Consider the following 13,355-nt stretch of genomic DNA (forward strand, 5'->3'; position numbering starts at 1 on the left):
CTCAATTATACGCCTGGTCTGGATTTTATAGAAACTCTTTGGATGAATAAAACCTGTTAAAGCCCACCATGTCGCCACTTTAGGGAGTTCTAAGCTGCTTCGATCTTGAAACCATGAGCACCAAAATATCAAATGAATGATTTGTAATTGATATGTTATTCAATAACCTAGAAATATTTATAGAAGTAATAAAGATACTGGTTTAAATACATAATTTGACAGCTTTGTGCAGAAGGAATTAAAGAACTGTACTAAATAAAGGAAGGTTGAGTTCAGTGATTGAAGCAAATAGAAACCTGGGTTATTAATTGAAGGTTTCCTGTAAGTGAACTTCTTGCACAAGCTGTATCTTGCACCTGAGACCAGCAGGGGGCAGTGCAGGCCAGGACAGTCAGAAACAACTACTGCAACACATTTAGTTTTTCTGCTGGAGCAAACACATGTAGGTGGACAAAAAAATGTCAAGGGAACCTAGAGAGTGCTCCAGCGCTAACTTGACCTAATTAAGAGGTGGGTGCAGTAAAGCCAGCTCAGTGGATAAAGACACTGCCCTCTGTTATCCAGTGGAGCTGAACAACGGCTGGGGTGGACTCTGACCTACCCATGGGCCATGTGATTCCCATCAGTGTATGTATGTAAGAACAGCCAAAGGAGGTCTGTCACTAACCTCTATATAAGATGACAGCAAGTCGTTTTCAACTAAAGAAACTTGTAAGTACATTCCCATGTCTAAAAGGAAGCTTATTTTGCTTGTGAGATAGTGAGTGTGTGATAAACACTGTTTTCTGTTCCTCTAAATCATGACAATCTGCACTAAGACCACACTTTTCTCTCCATTAGCTCAAGTGACTACGTTATTTAAAGGCGTAACACTGTTTTTTCCTTCTAAGAAGCCTTTCTTGAACCAACGTGGATGTATCATGTGTCATTATTATGACTTGTTTTTGTCCATCATCATGAGATCAGTGTGAAAAAGCCACACGCATGCCATCAGACAGAGCATGGAGGCCATATGGTTTGTTAGATTCCTCCACAACGTGTGAAAGGGATGTGAAAATTGTATCAGCTGCTTGAAACATGTACTGTGGCTGTGAACTAAAGCGACAGATGTTTTTGGTGGTTTTGAGTTTCTGTCAGGAGAGACTTGGTCTCTCTCCAGCTTTATCTGTGAAGAAAGAGGCTTGCCTTTGACTTTGCTACATTAAAGCACATGAAGGTGTTTACTGATAATGACCAATAAACTCAACTGGCCTCAACTGACATTTGCTCTCATTAATTATCAAGAATCAGCTGTGAAAGTACATTAACTTCCTGTACAGTGCTATTTTAGACACTTGAGAATTTCCATGTTATGCTGCTTTGTACTTCCAATACTTACATACACACAAAATATCTGATCAGTACAGAAAATATTCTTCAGATTAAACTATAACATTTTGCCTCAACTCCAATAGTTACACATATAAAATGTTGCTTAGACATGAATGCCTAAAAAGATGGAAAGACTTTTATATTGTTGTTCTTTTTTAAAAGGATCTGTTCACTTCCTCAACCACTGGCTCAGAGCACGAGTTTTAATAACTCACTGTATCTGATTCATGTGATCTGTGATGAAATATTGAGCCAACAGTCTAACAGTGTCTTATGTTCTCCTTCACATTTCCAACATTCAGTTCATTGTTGATGATTAAGAGAACATGATCAGACAGAGATCTGGTGCAGTGAAACCATCTCATTAATCAGCTGCATTAGAAATCGCAGGAATGTTTAATGAAAAGTTTTCAATGTCTCGAGTGGTTCTCGAGTAATTTCTGGTTTCTTTTTGGTTGTTGGAGGTCAGTTGTTGTGTATTGCAAAAAAAATTGAAATAAAAGGCCTCAGAGGAGATTCATCATGTTCAGTATGCCTTCTATTAAAGTGCCAGTTCACCCAAATTACACTAAAATAAATAATATTTTCTTACTTACTGCTAGTAATAATAATAATAATAATATCATATAATATAGATAATAAATGTATTTCTATACCATCTTTTGTACATAAAATGCATCTTAAAGTGCTTTACATTAGGGCAATAAAACAAAACACATTAGATAAAATATATACATACACATACATGTCACTAAAGAGTAAAAGATCCAATAAAAATACAAAAAAGCCGTAATACATAAAGTATTAGTGTTTATTTAAAGTGCACTTGTAGAATTCAAATGGCTTGAGTATAATATTATAAAATCTTACATTTATTTGTCAGGTTAATAGTATTTAAACCCATTTTCTAACATTATAATGACTGTATTTATATGTTTTTAAAGTAAAACTTTAACACTGAAATTTTGGAACAATATCTAAAGTTTAATGTTCCTAACTTTTTGTTCAAGGTATGACGCACAGCAGAGGTGGAACTATTTGGGGAGACGGTTTCTTCTTCATCAGACTTTCTTGGAACTGATCCGGCTGCAGTATGGCTCTGCTCATCCACATGCTGGCCTGTGCCTTTGGCCTGGGCTCTTGGGTGGCAGTGAACGGTCTGTGGGTGGAACTGCCACTCATCGTCAACACTCTGCCAGAGGGCTGGGAGCTCCCCTCCTACCTGACAGTCATCATCCAGCTGGCCAACCTCGGACCTCTGCTGGTCACCCTTATGCACAAACTGTGCCCGGGTCGTCTTAAAGAGCACGTTGTCATTTACTCCATCCTCTCCATCGGTGTCCTCTCCTGCATCCTGCTCGCCTTCTTCTGGGACAAGACGACAATAGTGGCCGGGGCATCACATAGCACAGCCTTCTTCATCATCACCTTCTTCCTCTCTCTGGTGGACTGCACCTCCTCAGTTACCTTCCTGCCTTTCATGATGCAGCTTCCAGCCAAATACGTCACCACATACTTTATTGGAGAAGGGCTAAGTGGTTTCATTCCTGGCGTCATCGCTCTGGCACAAGGTGTGGGCATCGCCAAATGTGTCAACTCCTCTCAGACTGCAGGAAACAACACAGGCGAGAACATGTGGTCATTACACACGGTGTATCTCCCTCCCAACTTTTCCACCGAGGTGTTTTTCTTCTTCCTAGCAGCCATGATGTGCATAAGCCTGGCAGCTTTTGTTGCACTGAACAGGCTTCCTCGGACATACGAGCTGTCCACCGAAAACCTCGTGCCAGACACTGTGGCATCTGTCAGCTCCGGCCTGGAGAACCCTGGAGCAGAGACTAATGGAGAGGGTGTGAAATGCCAAGGTGAGGAGGCAGCCCAGAGCAGGCGACTGCTGGCCGCCCCAAAACACTCTGTATATCAGCTAACCTTCATCTACTTTCTGGTGGTGTGGGTTAACGCTGCAACCAACGGCCTGCTGCCCTCTGTGCAGACGTACTCCTGTATGCCTTATGGGAACCTGGCCTATCACCTCTCTGCTGCTCTGGCATCGGTGGCCAACCCAGTGGCGTGCACCGTTGCAATGTTCATCCAAAACAGGTAAAAATTAAAGTTGCATAGATGTAGATTGTTCATTAAAGGATAGGTTCACAGTTTTTCAAGTCAGTCAGGTGCTCATACAAACAGTGAAACAGGTTGTAGTAGCTTTTTATCAATTCTGCCGTTTATACTGGCCATTAAGAAATCTCTTCGTAATGCTTCTCCAATTAAAGTGACTCAATCCACAGTCCGCAGTTGTTCTGTGCAAAGATATATTCCAAAGTTTATCTAAAGCTAATAGAGAGCTGAAAGTGAAACTGGAACTTCCTGGTTCTGTTCACACACTAATAACCAAAAGACAGGGACGCTATAATATCGCTGTTTATTTAATATTTCTGTTTTTAGTGGCATTTAGAAAACACCGTTACCCCTAAGCCCTAGACCAGGGGACTCAAATTGCCGGCCTGGGGGCCATTTCCAGCCCTCCATCCCCTCCGGCCCATCACATAATGTGATATAATAAGATAATTATAAAGAGATATAATATTCAGAATATTGCACTTTATTGTAGTATTTGAACGTTGAAGTGGCCCTCCTATAAGATGACAGTGGCCCCTGAGCCAATTTGAGACTCAGGTGAGTCTAGTTGAGGGGTCGTGGTTACCTCAGACATGTTTATGATAGCAGGACAGAGAGGACTGAACGCTGTAGAAATGTTTAGACAGAAGAGATTCTGACTAGAAAATCTACTTTAGAAGAGAGCTTTGGTGAATTTTATGGATATAAAACCAACTTATGATGGCTGGATGCAGTTTTTGTTTGACCGATTGTTCAACTATAGGGCTGATTCATCTCAGAAAATAAAAAGAACACGCTTCAGAAATACAGAAGAAAGAAATGCTGAATGACAGATTGTTACAGAAGCTAGTGGAACAAAAGGCTAAACAGGAAGTGACTTTGGTTCTCTATATGAGGCTTCAGCAGTTTGTCTCACTGTCCCTCCACTGCTGTTCGGGAAGGAAGCACAGTCCGGGGAAACTAAAAGAGGGAACTCTGAAAAGTCTGTAACTTTGGAAGATATCCACTTCCATCCATTGGACTAATTCAGACTAGACTCCCATATTAATATTCTAATTTCACTTCCATTAGAAGCTCATTAGAAAATGATCTTTTAATGGTCAGTATGAAAAGGAGGAATGATTACAGCAAGAAAGAAACTGTTTTAATGTCCATGCGAGCACCTTTTAAGACACTTGAAGAACTGTGAACCAGATCCTTTTAATTTATTTTTTCAGGATGTCACTGTCACTCAGATAAATGGCACATTGTTTTTGTGGGATAGTGAAAGTCAGTCAGACTATCCTTTGAAATAGAGGGTGTGGATTCTTAGAAATAAAGAAACCGCCGCTGATAACGAACCTCTTGTATTCAGGTCACTGGTCTTTCTCGGTGTCCTGACGGCGTTGGGGACAGGATTTGGCAGCTATAACATGGCTATGGCAGCTCTGAGTCCATGTCCTTTGCTTCAGGGGTCTGTGGTGGGAGAGATGATCATTGTAAGTGCAACACAAACACGTTGTGATGACACGTGGCGTGGAAAGAACATGACACAAAAAAAACATTTCTCAGAGGCTTTATCAGGGAAATGTGGCAAAGTTCAACACCTGAGTATTGAGCAACCTCATAACTGCTTACTCTCATACCTGATGACAAGGTTACATATTTGGTCTGTGTAGTGGATGATGAAATGTGTTTTTCTGACACAAATGATGTTAAACATTCCCCAGGTTATCATTCAGATGAGTGCACTTTGTTATTCTGCCCTCGCCAGGTGCTCTCATGGCTCTTCTTCACCGGGACGCTGACTTACGTCAAAGTAATGGTGGGCGTCATCCTGAGAGACCGTAGCCACAACGCCCTGGTCTGGTGTGGGGCTGCGGCACAGATGGGCTCACTAGTCGGCTCGGTCACCATGTTCCCGCTGGTTAACATTTACCAGCTGTTTAAGTCAGGAGACTTATGCAACACGAAATGTCCTTTATGACAGTTGATCTGAGACCTGCAGTACCGAGGAGGTTAAAGGAATAGTCAGACATTTGGGGTAATTAGAAGAGAAGACCTCTCACTGTGTGTGTGCAGTTGATTCCTTTAGCTTAGCTTAAAGACTGGAAGAAAAGGGAAACTGCTAGCCTAGCTCTGTCCAAAGGTAACAAAGTCTGCCTACAAACACCTCTCAAGCTCACTAATTAACCCGCTGGGGTTTTGTGAACATCTATATTTTTTTCATTTGTACATTATTGTTTATAATGTACAACATATTTACTTGTAAGCTGCTTTTATACTTACTTACAGAGCCAGGCTAACTTTTCCCCCCTGTTTCCAGTCTTTATGCTAAGCTACGCTAACTAGCTGCTGGCCCTAGCTTCAGGTTTAGCCTACCAACATGAGAACGGTATTAATGCTCTCTTGGTAAGAAAGTAAATTTCCCAAAATGTAAAACCACTCCTCTGATGTTTCTCTGTAGGACAAACATCATGATCCTCCAGCCTTTTGTTAAAACATATTTTTGCATATTTTTAATTTCCTTTGCAGCTTTGTGATTTTTTTAACCGTGTTTGTAATGTTTGTGTAAGTAATTTCTAACACTATGATGGGAAAAGCTATTAACTTGTATAAATAATAAATAGAAAAAGTTAGAAAAAAACACTGGGTCGCAGCTCCTTCATTCTCATAGAGCAGCTTCCTTCCAAAAGGTGCACTGCACCAATCGTTAAACTGTCCGCTCATTCGTCCACTAGATGGTGCAAGCCCACTTCTATATATTACAACCTGTCACTCCACATTGTGCAGGCACCCAGTGACTACAAATCCCTGCCCATGAAATATATTTATACTGTGTACAAAAAATAAAGGAGTAAAAATAGATTTTACACAAGTAAGCTAAAGATTTAATGCTGACATTTATACAACTGCTATACGGGATGTTTCCGTTTAGATTTAAGCATGCATGTATAAAATGAAAAGCTAATAAAAAGAGGTTGTTGATGCATTTTATTTCTGTGAATATGACCGAGAGAGACATGGACAGCTACATATAGTGTTCTACTATCAGCTCAAGGACAATCAGTGGGATGTAATGTAGATGTCCAGGTCTTGTTGAAATACAAGTGAGAGTGGACAATATAAGTCCTGCAGTAAATATTAACTATGTAAAGCTTAAATAGTTGAATTGCTGTTATTTTGAGTACCCAGTGGTTAAAAGTAACTCTAGATTTCAATAACTGTACTTAAGTACAATTTTGAGTTATTTTCTAATTTACTTTTAACTTCTTCTCCACTACATATATTACTACACTTCAGATATAGTTAGTGGTTGTACAAGCATGAGTTTATAACATATAACAAACTAGAGACATTTACTCTCTGAACTCCTCACTTGGTTTCTTTTAAACAAACATTCAAGAGGTAAAGTTATCCAACAATTTACTAAAAAGCAAAAATGAGAGTAAAGTCAAAAAAATACTTTAGCTTTACTTTTTGCTGCTTTTGACTGCAAGGCTCTTACTTGTAATGAAGAATATTTACATTATTGTATTAATACTTTTAGGATCAGAGTGCTTCTTCCACTACTGGGTATGCCTAATATTTTGTCACCACCCTTGAAAACAGATCACAAGTTTTTTTCTCATTCAATTTCCATAATTAAAGGGGCCATTTTAAGTGACGAAGACTACAGACTGAACTAGTCGTGGAAATGGTCATGAACAAAAAGAAAGAGAAGATACAAGATAAACAGCCATGAGAAACCAGACAGTGATCCTTATAATACGTCTGATCCAAACCCCCCATCATCCCCATCTAAGATGCTGCCGCACATCCTCTGAGGAGGACGGAGGGACGCTGGTCATCCATGGGAACCGCAGAGTGGTTTCCCATCAGCAGCTGTTCATCCTCTCTGCCCCCTTGCCCTTCAGAAGGAGAACGAGAGGTTCCCCGGCCTGGAGGAGGAGGAGGAGGAGGAGGAGGAGGGGGCCTCTAATTACTGATGCTCAGCGGGGGCCGATGGCTGTTGCTCCTGCCGCTGGTCACTTGGGAGCTTCCCTGACCTCGACACTGAGTAAAAACAAAAAGATAAGGAAGGGAAAATGGGGCCACAATTAGCCCTATGTAGCCTCTAGGGCCCAGGATCAGTGGAGGAGAAGCACAGATGGGACTTTCTCACTTGGATTTGTTGGATATACATTGCAGCATTGTGTTGAGCTGTACAGAAATCACTGCAGTCGGGTGTTGATGCAGATTTGAAGGATGGGTTAGAATGAAATATACAGATTTATTGTTTTTGTCTTGAAATTAATCTAATTTGAGCGTGGTCCTAAACTAGGACCTGAAGATTGCATATTAATGCTGCTCTCTTGTTGCTAACATGACCTTGAGTATTTACATGTAATCAAAAGGATTTTTCTCTAAGCTTCATTAGCTAAATTCCTTGATTGGCTCGGGGCTTTTGTGTCGGGACAAAACAAAGCAGCAAAGAAAAGTGTATCTTTTTCCTGCAAGTGTCAGATGGTCCCATCGCTCCTCCAGCTGGTCAGGAGGGGCTGTGGCCACCTGGATGCTGTGTCCCGGTGCTGTGAGATCCTACAGTCTCCTCTGCCATGTGAAGACTCCACTTACTACGCCACTGAGAGGTCCATCTGCTCAGGACGACACCTCCCAAAGAGGCCCCCCACCTCACCCCCCCACCAAAACAGCTCCCCCCCTCCAGCCAACCACTGTGCCTCTCAGCTAAATGAGCAGCGTGTCAAATGGAAGGAGGATTTACCCTTCCTTTAACTGGATAAGAGAATGAATTCACAGCCCGTGATGCAATGAATGAATGAACCCACCAGCACTTCTACTGCTGAATCGACAGATATGTCACCTGTGTCTGACATTGCACGTTCTTCTCGTTCTGAGGCACGAATGCAGGGTTCACCGAGTAGCATGTTAACATTTGACACAAGGTGAAAGCGTGGCCTTGCAAAGGGAAAAGCTGGTTTTCTTTTGTTTTTTTCTGTTGACCAAAATTTTTTTGAAATTTTCTTGGGTGATCCCGCAGGCCCGACAGATTTTGGCAGCTGATGTTCAGGTGAACAGCTTGTGGGTAAACCAATTGCTGATGCAAGCAGACAATTCACAGACAGGCACAGCTCAGACAGCATCTCTCTCATCAATTTCCACACACACCCCATTTAATAAATGCTGTCCATTTATTTGAAATTGAATGTGACAGCCCTCTGTCATTTCACTATAGTGTCTCGGAGCAGACAGTGATGCACATGGGCCCACTCCTCGTTTTTTATCAGCAGGTATTGATGTTGCTTTAATGAAGTGCCTAGCACTCCACCCTAGGAAGAGACAAGTCTGTCAGCATATGTAAATGCTTCCTGCCTGTCATTGTTGTGAAGGGTTCAGCATGGGTCAGCATAGATTCCCCCTCTGGGAAGCCTTTGTTCTGGGGCCCGACTGTGCCACATGAGGGGACCAATTACAGAGCCGCACAGCAGGACGGGGGTGCTAACTTGTTACCCTGCTGTAGTGAGCTAATTATTACCTCCACTCTGTGGGTAGTAAAGAGCCAGCACATCATGGATGGGTAACAAAAGCTAGCTTGTTTGTATGCACGCAGCTTTTACATAAATGGGTTCCAGTATATGATAAGATGTCTCGCTTCTGTGAATTGGTTTATATTATAGGCAGCATTATCACAGTTTGGGAAAAGGTCATCCTAATTTTCCAGCCATAAATAGCTACTGAACTACTTAAATCCCAGAGGAGCTCCCGTGCATTGTCAATGCAAAGGCAATTTACAGGCTACAGACTGCCAACCACATAACCTTGATGTGGTGTCAAGAAATGATTTATGAAAATGCATCCTGCTCTCCTCGTCCCGAGTGAGACCTGGCTGGACCCGGAGTGTTGACACAAAGCCCATACGGCCGAGCAAACAGACACTCGCCGAATTATCATTCATATCATAACATCTCAACGGGCTTTTGTTCCCAGTTCCTGATGAGATATTGGCAGTCTGTTTCTCATCAAGCAGTGCAAGAGATTTGCCAGGTTTTCGCCGAGCAGCAAAATGTTTCAGCTGACGTGCAAAATGATGCTTTATGCTAATGCCAGTGAGGGGAGATGTAAGTCAGGAATTTGATGAAAAGTAACACTGAGCAGGTCAGCCTAAATGTGTAAACACCTCTGAGCAGGAGCTGCGTTATGAGAAGTGTTTTGGAGGGCAGAATAAAGGGCATATTTTAGGAAAAAACACCAAACACACCTCTTGATGCATATAGACGCCCCTTTCCTTCTTGCTATTAGCCCCCTCCCCTTATATCCAGCCCATTCATCTTCTTCTCCCCACCCCCAGTGACCAGTCTAGCCCAGCTGCTAGGGGCTACCAGTCCCCCTCGTGTGTGGGGCCAGTCAAGTGGAAAATGGCTGCTACCGAGAGAGCCCACTTTAGAGAGCCATCATCCTTTGAAGGGGCATGATGGCCTTTGACAGCCGCAATGTTAACATGGAGCCCACACGAACACAGCACTGCTATTATCGTGTTTACTAAAGCAAGAGGAGAGAAGAGGGGATCAAGGGGAGACCCTGTTGGTTGATGTTTGAATCCAGGGGTGGCAGGGTGCTAGTCTGAGCCACGCCACAGTGGCTTTGTGGGGAAACATGACATGGGATCACTCACAGCCAGGTGGAGATTGTAATTCAACACATCAGTTGAGCTTTTAGCGGGCAGATCATTCAGTGTGTGTCGTGGGGATGTGTTTTTGTCCTTCTCATGTTTTCTTATCTTGGTACAGTGTGACTAGCATTCAAACACTCACCTGTTTCAGGCAGATATGACAGGTACATAACTCCTGCGCTTACAGTTCAGTTGCTTTGGCACAAACTTCTAATGAAAAATTCTCAAAACACTGTGTGCAATTCTCAAATGTAAAGTTCATTTTCTCACAACCATTCATGCAGTTCTTGTTGCTTTCACACACATATCTTCAAATGTATTTTAAAGGCAAATATCTGATGAGATGGTGTTACCAGATAAACACGAGTGTTTGGATGTTAGCCAATGAGTGTGGAGGTGTTGTTTTTAATTTCTAAATGGTTCCTTATCCTGAGACTGATAATTAAATGTATCTATATTCCGCTTCAAATGTGGTACATAAAGGGTTTTTAATATGAATAGAAACCTGTAAACAAACTGTTCAAATTGTTCATTCAGTCACCTGTAGAGGATATTTAACTGTGTTATTGGGTCACTGTGTGCAAGTCTTAATGTTTGTGTCTACTGTCTCCAATTCCATAAATATTTGACTCTCTTTACTTAAAGGTCCAGTGTGTAACATTTATGCTCTATGGCTCTATTGGCAGAATGTCATATTCAAGATTTCATACGACATTGAGTTATTATCACTTTTTAAGTTGATATAGCAAACTTGTTGCCTCTGGCCATCTGAATGTAAAATTTTAGCTGTGTTTTTGGTCGCTACCAGTTCCTGAAGGAAATATCTAACTCTTAGACCATTAAATGTTCCACAATGTTCACCAGCTAGTTGCTAACTGTGTCTGTCTGCTGTTTGGTGTTTAGCAGGTAGTGCACAGCAGGTTTCTCTGAAAACAGCTTCCTGCTGTGTCCAAAAGCAACACTATGAGAGTGGTGAGAACAAACCAAAACAGTAAAGTTGTGGGCCAGACAGGTAAACAATGAGCTCAAACTCACTTACAGATTCTGTAAGGCTGTAAATCAGGTGATATTTCTCTGTAGGTTCATCCCTATGAGTGAATTCTTCCACATTGTTGCACATTGTTAATTATTATTAGTTATTATAAAAATATAAAAATTAAAAAGGGGGCAGCAATGAACTTGTTGATGAATTTATGAGTGAACGTTGGCCTTCTGCAGGACAAATGAAGAATAGTATGAAATGTTTGCTCTTTAATGTTTTGATTCAGAAAATGTGCCCAAGCAATTGAGAAACAGTAATGGGCTCATTAGCTGATGCAGTGTGCTCTAATCCACCTTTGACCTCATGCAATGTGTGCAGCCCAATTTATGGATGCAGGTTGGATCAGCAGCAGATAAAAGCTGACACCGTTTCATCCGGCCCTGCTCTCGCTGGCTTTACTCCAACACTGGCTGACTGCTGATCTATGGCTGTAACTCGACCAAGCCGCTCTCACAGCTCCGGCACATGTTGCTGGAGGACACACGTGGATCTCAGAATGAGCAACAGTGATTTTAACTGCAACAAATGGTCGAGGTATGTCATTATCCAGATTTTTGGTAAAGGGATCATTACCTGCCACAGATGCCACTGTTGTTTTGTGTCTCCATTTGTCCTCGGGCTCGTATAACCACAATACTTGAAAAGAGCAGGAGGTGCCTTTGTGTAGACGCACACCTGATCTTAGCAATCAATTGGCAGCTCTACCCCTCACACAAGTCTCTCAGGCCCTGCCTCAAGGCCGTCCATCTGTTGCTGCAAAGGATGTGTGGCCACGGGTGAATGTGCTCACTTGCGTGCAGGTCGCCATCTATCTGCGTGCACGTGTGTGTCGGGGAGTGGGAGGTTGCAGAAAATATGTGATTTGTGGTTTTGCGCCTGTTGACACCTATGCTCCCAGAGGTGTAGCTCTCTCACTCTCTCTCTATAATCATGAAACTGATATTTACAGCGGAAAGAGGTGACAAACAAATGTGGCAAGATGCTCGGGGTGTAATTAGTACAAACAGAGGTAGCATCACAGAGCTGGAGGGGGGAAAAGACCTATAGATAGACCTATAGTATATTACGCCCTTTATTTACCGGATGTAAAGATGTACATGAAGTGAAGACATCTGAGGTGAAAGTGAATCTTTCTAACATGCTGTATTAACAGATTTTCCCCCTGTTGAGTCTGCATTATACGGCTATTCATGAACATGTTATCTTCTCTGAGAAAATTAGAAAAGACTTTTGATGGTGTTAAATGCCTTCAGCTTTGTGTGTGTGTTTTGCGAGTGGAAATGCCTTGACTTTTTATGCAAAGTGTCTCAGCTATGAGAAAAGCAGCGCAGAAGAACAATGGAAATGATCATTACAGGAAGACTTAATGTCCTTGTACACACAAGACTTTAAATAGTATTTTGTTTCGTCCATAAAGCGCTCTGCCTTTCCCATCACTCGGCATGAAACATGGTGACAGCAAGAGGAGGAGAGAAAGGTGAAAAAGCATCCATAGTTTATAAATCAAGCACCTGCTCGACACTGAGGACAATGATACTGTTATTTTACTTTCACTCAACTTTACTTTAATGTCTCTTTTAAGGAAAACTTGTTTAGTAACAGTTACTGGAATACAAGTTGTGTAGTAGTGTGTAATAACGGAAATTATTAGATTATTAAGTAACATACTCAGGAATCCCTGTCTGATAAGATTTAATTATTCCTGACTATAGTCTATAGTCCGTCTATAGATTAACAGTGAAGAGTGTGAAACCTATGAACTACTTATACATTATGTCAGTGGGTTAACTTCTAGTCAATTAAATAATAGTGAAATTAAAATATGGCCCCAGATCCCAGATTTATATTCTCTTTAAATCATTTTTCATTCTTAACCTTGTTGTTAAAATAAAGACATTTATTTTCATTATTTAGAAACACAATAATACAGCCCCCTCTATTGGGGAGTGACGGATTACATGTAACTGAGTTAGGTAATCAGGATACAAACAAAGGTAACTGTAATCCATTACAGTTACAGAAGAAAATATGTAATCAGATTACAGCTACATTTAGTAAAAATGAGATCATTTAGTAGGATTATAATCTTAAAATAAAAGTTGCTGTTCTAAATCACAGGGAGGGTCCAAAGACCATATAAATAACCCTGGAGATAGTCTGAAGTGAAACATAAAG

General features: G+C 41.4%; 1 protein-coding gene across 1 annotated transcript; it reads left to right on the top strand.

The window, feature by feature from the left end:
* The first annotated feature begins 430 nt into the window (after window positions 1–430).
* On the top strand, window positions 431–6,449 carry slc52a3 (solute carrier family 52 member 3). Its single transcript, XM_035655942.1, has 4 exons — window positions 431–711; window positions 2,382–3,471; window positions 4,844–4,967; window positions 5,243–6,449. The coding sequence occupies exons 2-4, from the start codon at window positions 2,465–2,467 to the stop codon at window positions 5,453–5,455; spliced, it is 1,344 nt and encodes a 447-aa protein (XP_035511835.1). The 5' UTR covers window positions 431–711; window positions 2,382–2,464; the 3' UTR covers window positions 5,456–6,449.
* The last annotated feature ends 6,906 nt before the right edge of the window (window positions 6,450–13,355 follow it).

The sequence above is a fragment of the Morone saxatilis genome, unplaced genomic scaffold (assembly GCF_004916995.1).
Source record: "Morone saxatilis isolate NCDOM2014 unplaced genomic scaffold, NCSU_SB_2.0 Contig15, whole genome shotgun sequence".
Classification (NCBI taxonomy): domain Eukaryota; kingdom Metazoa; phylum Chordata; class Actinopteri; family Moronidae; genus Morone; species Morone saxatilis.